Source organism: Pseudorca crassidens, chromosome 4 (assembly GCF_039906515.1).
Source record: "Pseudorca crassidens isolate mPseCra1 chromosome 4, mPseCra1.hap1, whole genome shotgun sequence".
In the NCBI taxonomy this organism is placed as follows: Eukaryota; Metazoa; Chordata; class Mammalia; order Artiodactyla; family Delphinidae; genus Pseudorca; species Pseudorca crassidens.
In genome coordinates, this window is record NC_090299.1 from 123,718,502 (window position 1) to 123,739,167 (window position 20,666).

The window sequence follows — 20,666 nt, forward strand, 5'->3', positions numbered from 1 at the left end:
TAGCTGTGCCGGGATAAAAACAGGTGGTTATGTAGGAGGGAGGAAGCTTACTCTACAATAGCAGAAAAGGTTTTGTGCATCCTTGCTCTCTGGGAACAAGCAAATAAAAATAATAGTTTGATTGATGTTTGAAATATGCCGTGTCATCCCATTCTTATTAAACTAGAGCCCATTATTCTTAATAAATATCTGTCTTTATCTCCACTCTTGTATTTTCTTGTAGTACCGCTGGCCTCGTACCATGTTCAGCAACACCGACAACTTTTGGAGACCTGAGAGCAGCCAATGGCCAAGGGCAACAACGACGCCGAATTACATCTGTCCAACCACCTACAGGCCTCCAGGAGTGGCTGAAAATGTTTCAGGTGACATGTCTAAACACAGTACTTGAAATGCTTCACTTATTTGCTGCAAAAAATAAGGGATTATTCAGCCATGAAAAGGAACATGCTACACCATGGATGAACCTTGAAAACCTTATGCTAAGTAAAAGAAGCCAGACACAAAAGGCCACATAATGTATGATTATATGAAATATCCAGAACAGGAAAATCCATGGAGACAGAAAGGAGATTAGTGATTGAGGTGATGTTAGGAGGGCAGGTTGGGACTAACTGCCGATAGGTATGGGGCTTCTTTTGGGGGTGATGGAAGTTTTCTGGAATTGGATAGTGGTGATGGTTGCACAGCAAGATGGGTGTGCTGGGAACTATTGGAGTGTACACTTAAATGGTGAATTTTATGTTTGTGAAGTATATCTCAATTAAAAATGTTATTAAAAATAAGGGAACTCACTTTAATTTTTAGGTATATTAATCAAGAGAGTCCAGTGCTTGTTTTGTGTAAGTGTGCATTTGCATTGTTTATTGCTTTTTAGATAATAAGACCTTTCTTTTTCTCCTTTATGTTTGGGTTTCTGGTATTACTGAATGTACTTGTTTTCTAAACTGCACTGTTTGGAAGTTAAGCATTCTAAGAACTCTGCCTATTAGTCACTAGTGGTAACTTATGCATCACTGTTACCCTTGTAGCCTCCAAGAGTTGATGCAGCTTCTTTCCATCAGTGCCATGCTTGTGTGTGGCTTACTGTGCTCAAAATTCTGATTACTATATTTTACTAGCATTTAAAGTTTTGGGAATTTTACCGGGAAGTTCAGCTACAACCAAACCTTGAATCTTATGAATTTTATAGCTCATGATAGTGATATTAATTGATTTATCTTTTCTTCTAGTGAGATAACACATAGAAGTCAAGTATTTAGCAAAGTAGTTGGCATCAATTAAACACTTGGTTAATTATTCCTTGTAAATGGTGAATAATATAAAGTATGTAAAGTGAAGGTATCTCTGATGCTAGCCACTGTACTAATGTAAAATGAATATATTTCCTTACCTCTGGCTACTTTATTGATGGTATTTTATGAATGCATAGGGGAATAATGGTTGAAATAGAAGATATTGCATAGATTTTATATGATATTTCATATTTTATGGTGTCCATTTATATAAATCCCAATATTTTAAATACCTGGGCAATAACTAAGTAAATGTCCCAGTTTTTTTCTTCTGGAGCTGGAAAACTCACTTGAAGCAATGTTTATTTAAAATGGATTTTTAAAATTGTTTTCTACCCTTCAGGTGATTTCAGAGAAATTAGGATAACTTCTTTTTTCGGTTGATAACTGAAAGGTTAGAGCAGCACGTCTCGACAGGGGGCAAATTTTCCCTTGGTTGAAACATTTTTAGTTCTTACAACTGCCTGGGTCGGGGGTAGGACACTGCTGGCATCTGATGGGTGGAGCCAGTGTAAGGAACAGCCTCCCCCAACACAAAGTTATCCAGCCCAAAATATCAATTGCTGAGGTTGAGAATCTATGGCTTCGAGGCATAAAAGTTATACTTCACTGTTACAATAATGTTATGAACCACTACAGTTACAAAGATTTTGTGTTTTATTTTCACAGTCATTTGTTAATTAAACTTACCTTTTCTTAAGGATCATTCCCTCCCCTCATCTGAGTTCTTTTATCTTAGGTTCATGATTTTTAAATTTTATTTTAATTTTTTCCTACACATGCCCTCAGAATTCTAAATTATTTGTCACATCCTTTTTTTTTTTTTTTTTTTTTTTTTTTGCTGTACGCGGGCCTCTCACTGTTGTGGCCTTTCCTGTTGCGGAGCACAGGCTCCAGACGCGCAGGCTCAGCGGCCGTGGCTAACGGGCCCAGCCGCTCCGCGGCATGTGGGATCTTCCCGGACCGGGGCACGAACCCATGTCCCCTGCATCGGCAGGCGGACTCTCAACCACTGCACCACCAGGGAAGCCCCTGTCACATCCTTTTAAAAAGAGATGTATCCCGCCAATTAGAGGTGAAAATAGCACTCAGACACTTACAAAGCCTAAAAAAAAATGCTTTAAAGACTTGCATCATCTCTGATTAAGCCAAGGAGACAGGAATATGGGTGTGGATTGTCATGCTTACACGCACATGTAGTGTGAGCAGCACAGCACTTGAGAGTATGCAGAGGCTGATTTCATATCATTTTTATAGGAAAGTACCAACATGATGGAAAATTACACTATTAGTAATAGTTTTATCATCATTGTAGACAGCCTCCAAAATGTTTATTTTATATGCAAAGCTTTATTTCTTATCAGAAGGTAGTCTAGACTGAGATTTATTTTGTATGTGGTATGGACCTATTTTTTTTCAGTGTTTCAGAGGCCCAGAATATTCTTTGCTAGCCATTTAGGGTTTTTTTTTTTTACCAGTTTTAAGAGAACTATCTCAAATACTGATATATAAAATATAGTTTTAAGAGAACTATCTGATATATAGTAGGGGGCATTTGTGCTCTATTTTGCAGTGAGGGTGTTTTAGGGAGTCCTTTGTACAATGTTGGCTTGTTTATTAGCTCACTCATGCTTTTCTTAATGAAACGTCCTCGTGTTACCACATACTGTATGTCATCAGATCAGAGATACCATAGATTATTAGATGCATCCCAAATTTAGAAATGTTCATTGTAATTTTAAAAACTTGTTTTTTTAGAATTAATGATATTCAATAAACTATATTAGGCTAGCTTTTGTCCTATAAAAAGGCCCATTTGATCACTTTTCATAGGAGAAGTAGAAAACTTGTTCTCAGTTAATAGGAATAACATAGAATTATCCCTGCAGGTGTAGTACTATATTTTTTTTTTCACATACATATTCTGTAGCAAAGAAGTTTACTAGCAACAGAAGGTCAGCTAGACGGGTAGATCAAGACCTTAATCCTTTGAGTACCATTTCTGCCTTGACACACCCAAGACCCCATTGTGGTACACTGCCCTTAATTTTCAGGGCTGGTGCCAAACTAACTAGAAATGAATCCTTTGCCTAAAGGCTTACAATGCTTTAATGCTTAACTTGTAGAGAGAGATAATTTCATAGTAAAGTGGGGGAGTCATGAGTTGACCTACGTGGTATACTTGAGGGACAATTAAACTGGCATGATTTCTACAGATGTGCTATGCGGGCATTTAATGATGACTTTTCTGTGGCATAACAAGCAAAATGGGAGAGCTTGTCCCCTTACTGTTCTGCTATTCCTCCTAAGATGGTGGTACAGCATTGTTTCGGTCCAGCTCCATCTATTCTGACAAAGTACTCTGTACTCAATTTATAAATTGAATGAGAACAAATGATACACCATTTTAGGAAAAGGGAAACTGAAACAGAATGCCACTCTAAAATAGAAGTACCAATTAAAAACAAAACTAAAAAAAAAAAAAAACAAATTTTGTATTGTTTGAATTTTCAGTTGCCCTTGATTCTGCTTTTTTTGGCGGCCCCAGGTTGATGCTTTCAGATTGTTAATTTGGGGGAAGAGGATTGGTCACTTTTTTATTTTGTTTATGTCATTTGAGTGTAAATATATAGTTTTTCACTTGCAAATAGTAGACTAGGTAAAGACACCAATAACATTGACATTCTCTGATGTTGAAATTGATATTCAGAGGTATCCTGATATAATGAGAAGCACTTTGACTTAGAAGAAAAAGCTCTTAGTACAAATTCTGGCTTTCCCTCTTAATAACTGGGTAATTTCATTGATATTATGTAACTACTTTTGCCTGTGTTCTTATCCTCTGTAAAATAGATATAACACTAAAAAGTTGTCGAAAGGGAGAAAACATGTAAATGTGCTTAAAGCTGTTCTTGGAAATACAGTGGAAACTCAATAAATGTTAGTTTCCTCTCTTGGTTAAGAAATAGCCTTTGTGAACCTCAGTTTTCTCAGGTGTTAAAAGAAGCTATTAACACTAGCTTCATGCAAATGTCATCAGATTAACATTATTAGCATTATTTTAATCAAAGCATATTTGTATTGTATTAAAATTATGAATGTACTTTGAAAATGCCTGTTATACTCCATAATATTTTTTTGAATGATAAAGTAGAAAATACTTCTGTGTTTTGAAATTAAAAGTGGAGTAAAAACTATTCCTTTGAAGGACTTAATCAAGTTTTATGGTAACACTTAGAAATTGTACATGTTTTCTAACTTATTTGGATCTCTTTTATTTGCTAGCCAACGACATGTTAAAACAGCAAGGTACCAAAAGAAAATGAATTCAGTAATACTTTGCCATTGTATTTGAAACAGTATGATCAAGAAGTCCTGTTGGGTGATGAAGAGTTAAAGAAAGTCATGTATTTAGCCAGAGAAGACTAAGGGAAAAATGTTGTTTCTGTCTAACGTTTTAAAGACTTTTGTATAAAAGTAGAATCAGACTGATTCTTGGTTTCTTCAGCAAACAAAACCTGAATCATATTCTTTGAGTCAGATTTTGGTGTAAGTTGAACTTAACAATTTGAACTGACCCAGAGTAGAATGGGAGCTAGTAAGTCTCCACTCCTGGAACTGTTCAAACAGACTAAGTAACCATCTTCTGGAGGTACTAGAGAAGTGAGTTCTTTACCACATGAAATGCAGGTGCTAGACTGCCTAAAGTCATAAAAATATATATATCTGAATGAGATACCACCAAGGATCATCCAGACTAATAACCACTGCTGGTTTGTGAATCATCCACATCCATACGGGATGAGTTGGTTATTTAAAGCATAAACTGCCCTCAGCCCCACCATGACCACTGAATCAGACTCTTTGATGGTGGGCTGGGGGACTCCATGATTCTTGCACCACTCAGACAGCACTTGGGAACCCCTGGTATGGCCAAGCCCCTCATTATACAGGTGGGGTCTCTGAGACGCAGACTCATTAAGGGGCTTCCCTGCAGTTCCACAGTGAGTTTACTGGTGAAACCTTGGCCCCTGATTACGGCTCAGTGCTCCTTCTACTCTTCTCTACTACCTTCAGGTATTCTCTGATTACCTGAAATCAAATACCGCTTCCATGGGGAATTTTCAAGTTTGCATTTGCAATTTTGTCCACAAATTAAATTTTGTTTATCTTGATTCTTTCTGATTTTGGAATGTTTTTCCTATCCCTTTCAGCGTGTTCCCAGTAACTTTACCATGAAAGACCAAAGGAAAGTGCTTTTTTCTTTTCCAGAAGAACTACTTTTCAGAGCAGAAATAAAATAATTATCAGAATTTACAGCACTTTTTCAGATAAAGAAACTAAAGCCTGCAGAGGTAAATTGTAACCTGATTAGTGGCAGTTATCTTCTCCAAAAGTTGTGTTTCCTGATCCCCAATTCGGTATTCTTTCCTCCAGTCCTCATTAAAGATTGGTGTGGGTTCAACAATCCACACCGATAATAATAAAATATTCTTTTATTTTAATATAGTCATTAACTGCAAGGTTTTCAAGTTAATACATCCTTCCCTTGCTGTTAAATCGTGTATGTATCAAAACTGGGAACCAGTCTCGGAACCAGACTAAGCAAGCAAGTCCCAGTGATACCATCAGGTACATAGATTAGAAACTTTCTCAAGAAAAAGGGTTTTTTTTTTTGGTTTTCTTGTTTTTTTTTTGTTTTTGCGGTATGCGGGCCTCTCACTGTTGTGGCCTCTCCCGTTGCGGAGCACAGGCTCCGGACGCGTAGGCTCAGCGGCCATGGCTCACGGGCCCAGCCGCTCCGCGGCATGTGGGATCTTCCCAGACCAGGGCATGAACCTGTGTCCCCTGCATCGACAGGCGGACTCTCAACCACTGCACCACCAGGGAAGCCCAAGAAAGTTTTAAGATAGCATTGGTGCAGTATTTCCTGACTCTTTGGGGATTCATTCATTTATTCAACAAATATTTACTGAGTATCTGTCAGGTGCTAGGCCCTAATTTGGATCTGGGATACAGTAATTAACAAAACAGACAAAAACCCTTTTTTGGAGAACTTAACTCTAGTCAGGAAAGGGAGGGGGTTGGGGGATTTCAAACTGGTTTGCAGTTTTAGAAAATTGCACAGAGAAGGTCTCAGAGAAGGAGGTAGGGAAGTAAAGCACGTGGGTGTCTAGGGAAAGAATAGTCCAGGGATCAGCAAGTGAAAAGGCTCTGAAGCAGAGCATGCTGGGTGTGTTTGAGGCACAGAAAGAGTATCTATGGCTAAAGTAGAGTAAGCGAGGGAAAGGAATAGGAAATTAGAACCTTGTAGGCCAACCTGAAAACTTTGGTTTTTGCTTGGAGTGAAGTGGGAAGCCACTGGAGGGCTTCAAGCAGAAGAGTGAGTGAGTGACTTTTAGCACGGTCACTCTGACTGCTTTGTGGAGAACAGAACTAGGAGGGCAAAGGTGGGAAGCTGGGAGACTGGGTAAGAGGTTATAGGAATAACCCAGGTGAGAGACAATAGTAGCTTAGACCAATGTAGTAATAGTCAGATTCTGGGTATATTTTGAATTTTAAGGTCTTAGAATTCACTGATGGATCAGAACTATCTGATGGTGAAAGTAAGAGAGTTGGGGATGACTCCAGAGCTTTGGGCCTGAACAAACTAATATAATAAGAGTTACATCTTACTGAAACAGGGAAGATTGTGGACATGCATATTTGAAGAGAAAGGTCATGGATATAGTTTCTATTACATACCCAAGAATACATGTTGAATAAGCAATTTTATAAACAGGTCTGGAGTTCAGGAAAGAAATCCAGGCTGGAGAGAGAAAAACTAGGGACTACATGATCCAGACCTTTGCTGGAACCATCTAAGAGATGTGACTTAAAGTAATTGGACTGTCAAATATGTATGGTCGGTGAAAACAGTCTCATTTACTTTGTAGATTACAGCTTGTTACTAATCTTTGTCAGCTGTATACTTTTCAGTAAAATGTCACAAAGTAACATCTGCTGAATATATGTATAATTCAAATTGAAATATAATTTAAATTTTATTTAACTTATTAAATATTATCTTAAAACAGAATAAAAATATTGTTTAAAGTCTTAGAAGCATTTTGCTCTATGGGCATAATTTTCATCATGGACTTTGCCTTAAATATATAGAAGTTTCTGACACAGTTTCTAACATTTACCTAAGGTCTGAATTGTTTATCTTCTGTTCTGGCTTTTTTCGTTCTGTACTCCAGCCCCTAAAATCCTGGAAAGGATATTTTTTCATCTGTTAGCAGTTATATACCATGTATTGATACTGTTTTTCTATTCCTTCCTTTTTTAAACACTGTAATAATATGTTAACTGAAAAAAAAACAAAACATGAAACTTGTATAGTATATTAACCTTTAATTAGAAATATTCATAATAGTTGTAATTTATATAGAATAGTAATATATTAAATTATATAGAATATAAATTATAATTAGTAATATAAATAGTAATATGTTAAAAGATGTTTCACTATCTTTTTACCATAGAAGATCACATACCTTTATTTAACCATAAATATTTCCAAATATTTCCAAAAATATCTGTAAAGCTGGCGTTCATATATGCAAAGGAGATTTAAAAATTTACATTAAAATTATTCTATCAAGTGTCTTAATTAAAGCTGCATTTTAATCAAGTCAGCATAGTTATCCATCACCCAAAATGGGCATGTTTTTATACTAGTGTCCATGAATTCTTATAATGTAGATGGAGAGGAACAGCATATTATAAAAACCCACCTCAAATCCTGTGAGGAATATAAATCAGTAACTTAGAGTTTATAGTATTGGTACTGTCAGGGATGAGTGGCGATTGATCAGCAAGAGTTTTGTCAAAGAGGTATTAAGTTTTGAACCAGGATTTTAAGCTATGTGAGGGAAATGGAGTGAAATAAACTTCAAATTAACTGCTTTTAATTGGTCATGTGTGTGCATATACATGTATATGAGTATTTTTAACTTCTATGTATAAATCCTCACCCTAACCAAAAAGGATACACAGTGAGTACTCAAGGAGAATGTTCTGGGTATATGTATGTGTCAAAGTAAAAAGAAAGGACACAGCTTATTAGAGCCTCTGTTTCCTCATATTTGATGGTAAAATGAGGATATTCTCCAGGGTTTTTATTGATGATTAAGTGAGATATACATATATAGTAGTACTGTGGAAATACTACTGAAACGTTTGCTAGTATTAGTGTAGTCTACACTTTATGATAGGAAAGAAGAGATGAGATTTCATTGTAGATTCTGATAAATATTTTAAGAACTACTTTAAAAAGTAGTGATATTCTGAATACGGCTTCCAGTATCCTCAGTATCTCAGTTTTCAACTATTATCTATTTCACATGTTACAAAATCCAGGTTCCTAGTTTGAGCAAGAAAGGGAATGTCAAAATCCAGATCTTTCTAGCTCCAAACCTCACCTATTGTTCTCTCTTCTCCCACTTCCAAAGTGGACATAATAATTCACAAAGGTACTATATCAGCTTGCTCAAGGATGTTTTTTCACCTAAGTGTTTCAAGGTTATTTAAATGTTTTACTTGATTTTTGTGAGGGGAGGTCCTAACATTTTAAATGATTCATGTGGCTTTTTAGTTTCTCCTTTTAAGAATCATGGCATTTCTGTGCAGGTGTTCCACACTGGGGAAACAACCCCCTTAGTATGGTTTAAAGGAGCTCATATTTTTGAGGTATAATTGTTTTTGTTTTTCCATAGCATATACTTTATTTCTTACCCTCTTTTAGCCTTTGTTCATATTCTAATTTTACTATTAAGTCAGCTACCATTTTCTGTTGTTTTCTTTCTTTCCTTTTTTTTTTTTTTTTTTTTTTTTGCGGTACACGGGCCTCTCACTGTTGGGGCCTCTCCCGTTGTGGAGCACAGGCTCCGGACGTGCAGGCTCAGCGGCCATGGCTCACGGGCCTAGCCACTCCGCGGCATGTGGGATCTTCCCGGCCCGGGGCACGAACCTGTGTCCCCTGCATCGGCAGGCGGACTCTCAACCACTGCGCCACCAGGGAAGCCCTTGTTTGCTGTTTTTTATTTGAAATTATTTTCACATAGCAAATCAAAGCCCTTTTAATTTGTAGAAGACACTTGTCAGATGTGCAGTCTATCCAGTTATTAATTTTTCTCTAGTTGATGCTGCCAGTCTCAGATGAGTGCCTTACTAAAACCATCAAGTTTTATGGTGCCCACTAGAAAGAAAGGGAAGAAAGGAAAATCATCTGTCAAAATTCATTTACTTAGTGGCCCAAACCGATGTTTCTGAATAAAATTTTGGTTTCTCAACCAGTATCTTGGTGGTGGATGGACGAACATATAACAATTATAATAATACAATGCAAAAATATTTTTCTGTCTTATCAAGCCTAAAAAAAACTTTTACACAATAAAGGTAGCTAATAAACTTGATGAGACTAAATGATTGTCACTTCAGTGCCTTCTACTGTAAGCAGCCACTTTTTATGTTGTGTGTGGATGTGGATTTTCCTTTATGAGTTTATAATTTGAGACATTTATTAAAATAATAGATAAAAATTTCTAATTCCTCTTTGATAGAGCTGGAGTGGACCAGAGAAATTGCTTGCTTTAGATGAACTTATTGATAGTTGTGAACCAACACAAGTAAAACATATGATGCAAGTGATAGAACCCCAGTTTCAGCGAGACTTCATTTCCTTGCTCCCTAAAGAGGTAAGGATTATCAATTATATTCTTCATTAGTGCTATTTGAAAATATAAATCAACAGCTACCATCTTTAGACATTGTCATGCTAATTATGGTATTCAGTATTGTCAGTTTAACACTCTTAATTAGTATTACAGGGGGCTGTAAATGATAAGGTGCTGTGACTTAATATAATTTTCAGATTAAATTATACTTACAGACTAAGTGTCTTCTTTCCATCACTGGAATAAGTCATATGTGAGACTAAGCTATTGAGTTTCGTTAATTTGACTGTTTCTTTACCAAGATTTTTTCCTAGGTTATTTGAAGTCCAACCTTTAGTTGTCTTGGTATGTTCATTTATAGTAGTAGATTTTTTTAAATTCTGATTTTATTAAAACAGCAATATTTTTTTTCTTATTTTGTTTTTTGTTTATCCTAAGTCCCTTCAAGACTAATAGTTTCATGATTCTATTGGATAGTAGTTCTCAGTGACTTACATTATGTAATTATTTTGAAGTGTATGGAATTTCACATGTACGTCATCTTCTATAAATCATTCCCCTTTCTGCCGCATCACACACACACACACACACACACAATCACAGATTTCCCATACCAGTTACATTCTTATAGTATTTCTTTTAGAATTATTTATGCCCATTTGTTTTAATATCTTTATATAAAATAAAACATCTTTGATTTTTATCATAGATTGATTATGATCACATGTGCATTCTTGACTATGTAAATGAGGCATAGTTTAGATGTAGTTCTTTTATTGATGTTGTAGCCTTCATAGTTTCATTTTTGTCAGCAAACAGAAATAAGATAACATTAAATAATCAATGTTACCATGATTTATATTTTCACAAAAGTTTTATATATGCCACTAATCATACATAGATCAGCTAAGAAGACAATATAAAATACCATTTATGTTAATATAAATATAAATGCAAATGGTCCTGAAACTTCAAATTTGAAGAGAAAGGAAGTTGATTTTTTTTTTTTTCAGATACCCATGCTAAATATCCTAAGGGCATTAAAGATAGTCCCAATACTAATTTCACAGCGGATATTAATAAAATGGTTTCCTCATAGTTAATGGATAAAATTAAGCATAACTACAGGAAAAAGCAAAGTGGAAAAAAATATCTTTTTCCTGAGATGTTGCTTCTTTGGAGTGATTTTTAAAATGACATTGTCCCAGAAAAAAAAATCTTTATTCTTGATGGCTCATTCTAAAACTGAACTCTTTGGATAGATTTCGCTTATGAAAGTGGCATAAGCTCTCTCTCTTTGCTTCCAGAAGGGTGGTAATAATAGGAAGCACTTTTATAAGTATTTGACTGAAACTGAATTTATTCTCCTTTGATATATTTTTCATAGTTTTCCTTGATATCCTTCATATTTTAGAAGGTAGTATTTTTGTTAAAATATAGACTTTTTCTCAGTCTAATTTATCCTCTTATGTCTAAAGATTGTGAGGTTTTTGTTTTGTTTCGTTTTTTCTTTATTTGGATTTCCACAGAAGCTTCATAACACAAAAAAAACATGATTTGAAATCAGAAGAATATTAAAGTATTCTTAAGAATCTAAAAATTAAGCACAAATTATCCATAACCAGGGCAGTAAAGATTTTCTTGAATTAAGTGTTCCTTTGAAGATTGCCTGAGGGGAAAGAAGCTTTGCTAGGTAGAATGAGTGAGCCTGACTTAGCATGGCACCTGTCCCCCCATCTTTTTTAATTTGTTTTTTATTGAAGTATAGTATTGTATATAAGTATAGTATTGTATATTGAATTACAGTGTTGAGTTAATTACTACTATACAGCAAAGTGACTCAGTTATACATACATATACATTCTTTTTCATATGCTTTTCCATTATGGTTTATCAAAGGATATTGAATCTAGTTTTAACTGCTAGAAAAAACGTTTTCTTTTTTGAAAAATGCTTTATTTTATATGTAGAGAAATAATGGTATAGATCTAAGTCCTGAAGGAAACTAACATCTTATTGGAGACTAAGTACTATCATTATTTAAAACAGTATTACCTTCATGTCAGGAAATGGACTTATAGTAATTTTCTTATAATTCCTTTCAACAGATCACAAAGCTCTTTACCAACATTTACTTACTAATCTCAAAAACCTTGACAGAAATCTCACTAGTCTCACATGGGAGACTTGTGATAAAGAGCACTATCTTTATTTTGTAAGTAAATGCCAAGAAAAGCATAGTGATACAGTAGATGATCTAGAACAAAGCCTAAATTCTTAACATAGGATTGGCCAACATTTTCTTTATTCTTTTCTTTTCTTTTTCTTTCACTATTTCAATCCACTGAAATATAGCAATTCTGGGAAAGTATTAGCTACTTTTTAAATATAATATGGTGGTCTTTTATATTGGGTTGGCCAAAACGTTTGTTCAGTTTTAAGTAAAAATAAAAGACACGTTTTTTCATTTTCACCAAGAATTTTACTGAACAATGTATTCACTAACCGAATGAACTTTTTGGCCAACCCAATATAAGTTATAGTGAAAAACAAAAAACAGCAACTCTCATTGAAATGACAAGTTTGGCCAAAGAAAAGATAATTATCTGAAGTGAATTTTCAATATAAGAGATTTTCTTGTGTGGAAGTAGTCCTTAGGAAGAATTACTAATCTAGAGTTTACCTTTAATACAATTTAATAGAAAACTGCATTAGCTAGACCATTCAATTTGGCTCCAAGAAACCTGTAACCCCCTCTGTGGTATTGTAGAGATGTAGTTTGGGACAATGCCCACTCTCTGTCCCCTATAAGGAACCCTACATGACAAAACCTTGTTTCCTTTGAGGAACTGGTATAACTAATTGCTGTTTTCTTTTTGCTTGGCAGCCTAATTAAAAAACCATGTAAAATACTGTTGCCAGTATATTTGTGTTCTACTTTTCCTCTAGTTTAAACCTTTTCTATTTATATTTTTCCTGGTTCTGATTTTCTTATTCATATTTTTCTATGTATATTTTCTCTTTTTAAAAAAATTTTATTATTTGGCTGCATCAGGTCTTAGTTGCGGCATGAGGGATCTTCATCGCAGCATGCGGGCTTCTCTAGTTGTGGCACATGGGCTTCTCTCTAGTTGTGATGTGCGGGCTCCAGAGTGCACAGGCTCAGTAGTTGCGGCTTGCGGGCTCTCTAGTGGCGTACGGGCTCAGTAGCTGCTGAGCGTGGGCTTAGTTGCCCCACGGCATGTGGGATTTTAGTTCCCCAACCAGGGATTGAAACCTTGTCCTCTGCATTGGAAGGCAGATTCTCAACCACTGGACCATGAGAGAAGTCCCATGCTATGTGTATTTTCTATAATACAGGGATGTTTTGATGGCATGGACAAACATTTAATAAGTTGAAGTTTATGGTTGAGTTAGGGACTTTGCTGTTCTAAAGGAACAGGCACCAGTTACCTATGGAGTTAGCACTTCAAATTTCTTTAGCACCTGAGTGTTTCTTTACATTTCTTTTTAATGCATGCAGACACTGGACTAGATGATCTCTTAATCACCAGTAATGACAGAAATTTTACCTGTTGATTTAAGGATAAATCTAACCTGCTCTGGATTTGTTTCTTAGCATTTAGGATCCATTGAATGTTTCTATAACTTACCTGATTTCTGCTTCAGCTGGATAGCTAAAATAAGAGTAGGCTTTTTCATATGACCATTCTCAATATCTTGGGCATTAACTAGCATCTCTTTTCCACAAATATAACTTTGTGCCTGATAATTTCAATGTTAAATATCAGTTTCACATAGAAGATTAATAGTATGCTGTTAGACTGACACTAAGCAAACTTGTCTAGGCTTTGATTGATTGAGAATTTCAAAATTAATTGGTTTATGGGGTATCCATTTAAAAATATATTGTTGAGTTATGTATGTATGTGTATATTTGTATATGTGAACACACACGCATATATAGATTGTTTAATATAGTTATGCCTTTTCATTTTAAATGACTCCGTTTCTGTATATAATACTGAATGGTCTTCTCTGATAGACCAAAAATAATTATTCCACAAAAAGTTTTTCACTGTCATTTGTCAGTAGTAGTATTACGTTGAATACTGACTGGTTGAAGTACTTTCTATATAGAATATACTCAATAAATATGTGATTAATGATGAACTCTGTATATATATTGATACAAAGTCATTGGGAAAACATAATTTATTTCATGTAATTCCTGTTTAGCATCAAAAAATAATTCAGATTGTGCTTTTTTACTCCCTGTATGACCCTAGGTCCTTTAAATGATAGTTTGTTTTAATCTTTGTAACTTAGTTTATGTGAAAAGTAAACTTTACTACTCTGTTTAGATCATTCTGTCCTAATATCATAATTTAAATTTTTATGTGATTTGTGAGGCTAATTGAACGAGCATAGTTGGAAGCTGTTGTTCTCCTTTTTCTTCTATTTCCTTTTCTTTTATTTATTTGAATTGACTTTACACACTGGAAGAAAAATTGATGGTTTGCAAGTATTGGAAACAAAATTTTTAAATCAGTGATATATCAAAGACTTAGCTCAAATATACAACTCTATCTGGCCCATCCAGAAAATCTCCATAAGCAATATAAAGGAATTAGAACCCAATTACTTTTATAGGTCTAGGAAGCAGTTTAATAATTGTTCCTTTTTGTCATTTACAGTAAAGGATTAAATGTTTGAAAAGTACATCACTGTGATATAAACAGTTTGATACGATAAAGAACTATTAATTATATCTAACTATCTGAAGGATTCTGAAATTATGCCACACAGAGTATATAGGAATCTCATTTCTTAAGTCAAATTATATTGTAGTGAGGACAGAAAAAGACAAAATTTAAACAACTAATAAAGTAAAAAATATATAAATAAATAGTAGAATTCTTGAGATGAGATTCACAGAGCAAAGGCAAGAGAAGAGGCAGAGAGGTTTAATAAGTATTCCTTGAAGAGGTGAGGAGCTAGTGGGGTGAAGTTCATAAAAACCAATAGGGTGTTTTTGAATCAGGTATGTGTTTGTTAAAATTGAATATTAGAAGGTACTGCCTTTCATAATTTTAGAAATTAGAATGTAAAATTATATTACATTTATAAGTACTTTATACCATAGGGAATAATTAACTTATTTTTTATCGTTAAAAAGAGACACATGGTATACTATGCTTTTTCTTTTCATAGCTGGCACTTTATGTGCTTTCATTCCTGGAACCCAAAGACCTGCTACAAGCGGCTCAGACGTGTCGCTACTGGAGAATTTTGGCTGAAGACAACCTTCTCTGGAGAGAGAAATGTAAAGAAGAGGGTAAGGTTCAAAATCACAGAGAGAAAATATTTGTAGTTCGAAAAAGCAAAGTGATTCTGAAAAATAATAATAAGTTTTATGTGCACATAGAATAAAGTGGTGGATAAATAAAAAAAGAGAACTTTGGCAGCCTATCAAAGAATCAAGACTGTGTCTTCATTTACATTCACCTACTTATATAAAATCCACAGGTTATTCCACACGTTCAGATGTGCCAAATCTTGCCACTAACCCCTTTAGTGAGCACTGTAACTAATAGTGAATATATCTCATTTGCTTCCCAGTCTCCAGTAGAATTAATAAACAATGAGAAAGTCAAGATGAGGACAACTTAAAGAGAACCCCCAAATTAAGTTAGCAATTAAATACTCAAATATTTGTAGTCTATTCATTTCTTCCACAAATATTTCTTGAGCACCTCTTATGTGCTAGATATTCTTAAATCCTGGGGATGTAGTAGTAAAGTCCCATTTTCTTCCTACCATGGAGCCTGTGTTCTGAGACCTGTTTAAAAAAAAAAAAATCCCCTTTCCTAGTAATGGAGTAGGTATCATACATATTAAGAAAGGACATTTTTTCTTTCCAGCAGGCATCTAGAAAAATATTACTTTTGAAAAAAATATTATTTGCCTTCAACAAGCAAAATTTTTAAGAAAGAATCATAGAGTGTAAGACAGATGTGCTATAGGTTCTCTTTAGTAAAGGTGAGAGGTAAAGAAAGATCCAGGATACTTGGTTTCTAATCCTGCCTCTGCCCTGCCTGTGGCTTGGACTACTCAGTGAAACCTTCTCTTCTCAGATATATATAAAGTGGGATTAATTATCCCTGCCTTACCTTCTCATAGAATCATTATTTTAATGACTTTTTTAAATTGTGATAATTTATACGTAAAATAGAATTTATCACTTTCACCATTTTTAAGTGTATAGTTCAGCAGCATCAAGTATGCTGACTTTGCTGTGGAACCATCACCACCATCCATCTCCAGAACTTTATCATCTTCCCCAGCTGCAACTCCATACCCATTTAACAGTAACTCCCTATTCCTCTTCCCTGCAGCACTGGCAACCACCATTTTGTTTTCTGTCTCTATAAATTTGACGACTCTAGGGACCTCATATAAGTGGAATCATACGGTATTTGTCTTTTTGTGACTGTCTTATTTCACTTAGCATAATGTCTTCAAGGTTCATCCAAATGTATCAGAATTCCCTCCTTTTTTAAGACTAAACATTCCATTGTATGTATATACCACACTTTTTTCTCCATTTATCCGTCAGTGGACACTTGGGTTGCTTCCACCTCTTGGCTGTTATAAATAATGCTGCTATGAACATGGATGTACAAATACCTGTTCAAGTCCCTGCTTTCAGTTCTTTTGGGTGTATGTTCAGAAGTGGAATTGCTGGATCATATGGTAATTTTATGGTTAATTTATTTTGAGTAACCACCATACTGTTTTCCATAGCAGCAACATTATTTTATAGTCCCACAAGCATTGCACAAGGGTTCCAATTTCTCCACATCCTCACCAACATTTCATAGAATTATTCTGAGAGAAATGAAATAGTCAGTAGACAACATGCCATACAGATTGCAAATTTACATTAGTGTCTCATAATAACAGTGTTAGAAATTAGTGTTCTGCATTTCAGTGGTTTTCAGCATAGGAGAAAATGAGATGCATTATAAAATGTGTAATTTGTATTATTGGTGAAGGCAATTATACTCTAAATTTTCTAAACCTTAGGTATTGATGAACCATTGCACATCAAGAGAAGAAAAGTAATAAAACCAGGTTTCATACACAGTCCATGGAAGAGTGCATACATCAGGCAGCACAGAATTGATACTAACTGGAGGCGAGGAGAACTCAAATCCCCTAAGGTAACTGAACTCTTGCATGATGTAACAGAAACCATTAATCAGTGTTAGTACGTAGTGTACTCTTTCGTATCTGACAAGTAGTATAACTTGACAACCTATGTCCTGTAGAAAGAAAACAATATATTTTAAAATAACTGAAAATGTAACTGACAGTATTCCTCTGTGCTAATATCTCTAGTCTGACAACTAACTGTACTTGAATAAAAGACGAATTGACTTACGTGTTGTTCTGTCTATTGCATGTAAATGAAAATTTCTGAATATCCTGTTGAATTTTGTGTCATATACGTACTACCTAAGAATTTGCTCCCTCTCTGACCAAACATGATTTTTTGAGGAGTACCCATGTTTGGGGGTTTTTTTGATGGCTTTTGTGTGTTTTAATTTTATAAATTTAAGCATAATTCTGACTTTCTGCCTTATAACATTTCAATTATATAAAGAATGGCAAAAACACTTGAAATCCTTAGCTATATTTTTTTCAACTGGAAAAAAAGCAATTTGGGGAGACATTTTGTATTAAAACGTATACATTATGACAGGCTTTTTTGTTTAAGTTGAGAAAGTTGATGATTATTGTCTTTCTACTTAGTAGGTACTTTTGTGTGTCAAAATTGCACAACTTAAGTGCATATTCTTTTGGTTTGAGCGGATAAAATAGATGATTGTAAAATACGTTTGTGTTTGAACCATATTTATGAGGTCTTGACTGAGTAAAATTTTAATAGTTGATGTCTCAAGTATAACTAATAGAATATGGAAACAATAAAATGTTTAATACTTAATTCATCTGCCAGGAAGGATGCTTCATATTTTATACAAATTTTTACTCTGGAAATAGACTATGGATTACTGTTGCTATTTATGGCCTCATTTTTCTTTTCACTAGTATTTTAAAAAACATAATGTAGTAACATACTTCTGATCTGTACATCTATGTTGTAGGTGCTGAAAGGACATGATGATCACGTGATCACATGCTTACAGTTTTGTGGTAACCGAATAGTTAGCGGTTCTGATGACAACACTTTAAAAGTTTGGTCAGCAGTCACAGGCAAAGTAAGTGTACTTCTCTCTACACTTCGTAAAGTCACCATTTGGTACATACCTTTACAAGGATCAACCAGTGAAAGGAAAACAAGGATTCATTTTTGAGTCTAGCTTATTTTGATAGCAAATATCAGAGCTTCTAATTCAGCTTTTTTCTTGGCATGAAAATGATGTTTCTCATGATAGGGATGTCATTAGTTTCTTCTTCATTTAAATAGTTTGTCTATCTTTGTGACTTAGCTATTTTAAGATTTTACAGATGTGCTTTTTTTTCTTTCTTTTTTGGGGGTTAGTTTTTCCCACTTTTATTAACCATAAAAGTTATATCTCCTTCCTTTTTAATCTTTTTCAAAACTATGACTGAGGGATATATTTTTTTCCTTGTAAACTTTGTTGATAACCTACCTGGAGTTTAAAAGTTAAATAAATCATGTTAATTTTGATTTATCTCAAACTCTGTAAGATAGAAGTTAAGCAGGCTAGTTAGTTATGTAAATAGGAGTTTGAAGGAAACAAAGCAGTCCAAGCAGTCAGTTTCACTTCATACAATACTATACTTTAATGGTTCTCTACTGAATACTTATTTTTATCTGTCCAATGGAAAATATTTTCTTGAATTAGGTAATTGACCACCTAAAAAAGAATAGAAGAAAGTGTGTGGGGAGGGGGAAATCTGTCTTTTAAAATGTCTTATAACATGTTGATTCTTGGGCAAGAATCTTCTAAATATTCCAAGTCAGATGTAAAAGTTTTTTTAAAACTGCTTCGTATTTCCGTAGTATAATATTAGTTTTGGATTTATTTCAGGGTTTTAGTGTCTGTCTTTACTTGTCTAGAAGTACCTTGCCGTAGAAGTACCCTAACTACTGCCTTGGGGCAGATTCAGATGAAATGTGGAATGTAGCCACACCCAACTCTGTTGGCATTCTTTCACTGAATCCATTCCCGTGGAAGAAACCAAGTTGCAATTTTAGTATTATTTTATCAAAGAGGCCAGGCCAGAGTTGTCATACTTTAGTGAGAAAGGTTTACTGTCTGCATACTTGCTCCCCGACTGTGTGTGTGTGTGTAATATGCAGTGCTGCTGAATAAACAAAGAAGTACACAGTGATGGGATCATGTTATATTGATGTGAAAAATTATTTTCTAATATGCCAAACATTCCAACTGAGTAAATAACTTTACTTCAGATTTTAATGAACTGCTAAAATCTTATTTACATTGTTTTTCTTTCTACCCAAAAGTAATCATCTTAAGTGTTTTTGCAGTGTCTGAGGACATTAGTGGGACACACAGGTGGAGTATGGTCATCACAGATGAGAGACAATATCATTATTAGTGGATCTACAGATCGGACTCTCAAAGTGTGGAATGCGGAGACGGGAGAATGTATACACACCTTATATGGGCATACTTCCACTGTACGTTGTATGCATCTCCATGAAAAAAGGTAGGGGAAACCCTGTAGGGGTTGGGAATTCTTTCTCTGTTACTTGTGAACTTGGGGCCTTTTGTATAGAGTTCAGTTGTACAGTACTTACTATGTCTAACAGAGAGATAGTGATAATATGCTCCTAAACTAGACTCATCATTCAACTTCAGATATTTCTCTGCTAGGAAAGCAGTAGTGTATTGCCTTAAGATTGGGCAGTAGGGTATTGCCTTTAAATTTCCGTCCTCATTTAATGTGTTGTTGGCTTCCACCTTGAAACTCTGTTCTCTGCTCTTGACTAACACCTTACTTGATTGTTCTAAATCTTTGATGACTCATCATCTTCAAAAAAAAATGGGGAGGGGCATATATTTCCAGTAGTGGGACAAATTCAGTAATTCAGGCTTCAAGTCTCTGAGTCTTTTTAATTACCCACCACCCTTCCCCCACTCCATCATATCCCCTGTGTCTGGGCAAAAGCTGAGGCCTGTGGGTTTTAACTTATTCTCTCATTACCTATCACCTGAAATACTGACAGAGCTTTCAAACTTGGTCACCTTTTACACAGCTGCAGAGAACCTCCTCTAATTACGGTAGTACCACTGCCCTTTGGGAGCCTACTGTTACCTACCGAATTAAGGAAGAAACCCTCAATCCAGTTTTCAAAATAGTTTAAGCCAAACCAGACTGCTTGACTTTTTCTTCTCAGCATCTTTGCTGTTGCTTTTATCTCCTCCTACAGAGCCCTCCTATTAAAGTCCTTTCTATCTTCCATTGGCGTGTCTTCACAGTACCCCTGTTAAACAGATGTGATTTCTACCTCCTTTGTCAGAAAAGGTCTCTCTGAAGGGTCCTTACAGTGAATCCACTCCAGTTTTTACCGTTCATTCATTCTGTCCATAGCATCTTCTTTATCAAGAACCATTACATTTAGCAGATTTCA

The 20,666-nt window shown here is 35.0% G+C and overlaps 1 protein-coding gene across 5 annotated transcripts in view; it reads left to right on the forward strand.

Moving 5' to 3' along the window:
- FBXW7 (F-box and WD repeat domain containing 7) overlaps positions 1-20,666 on the forward strand; it is a 205,753-nt gene that overhangs the window by 178,727 nt on the left and 6,360 nt on the right. For all 5 annotated transcript variants that reach the window (XM_067736658.1, XM_067736659.1, XM_067736660.1 and 2 more), the window contains 6 exons: positions 224-365; positions 9,902-10,036; positions 15,230-15,353; positions 17,105-17,241; positions 18,187-18,300; positions 19,560-19,741. In XM_067736658.1, the coding sequence (XP_067592759.1) occupies positions 224-365; positions 9,902-10,036; positions 15,230-15,353; positions 17,105-17,241; positions 18,187-18,300; positions 19,560-19,741 (834 nt within the window). The remainder of the gene's footprint in view (positions 1-223; positions 366-9,901; positions 10,037-15,229; positions 15,354-17,104; positions 17,242-18,186; positions 18,301-19,559; positions 19,742-20,666) is intronic.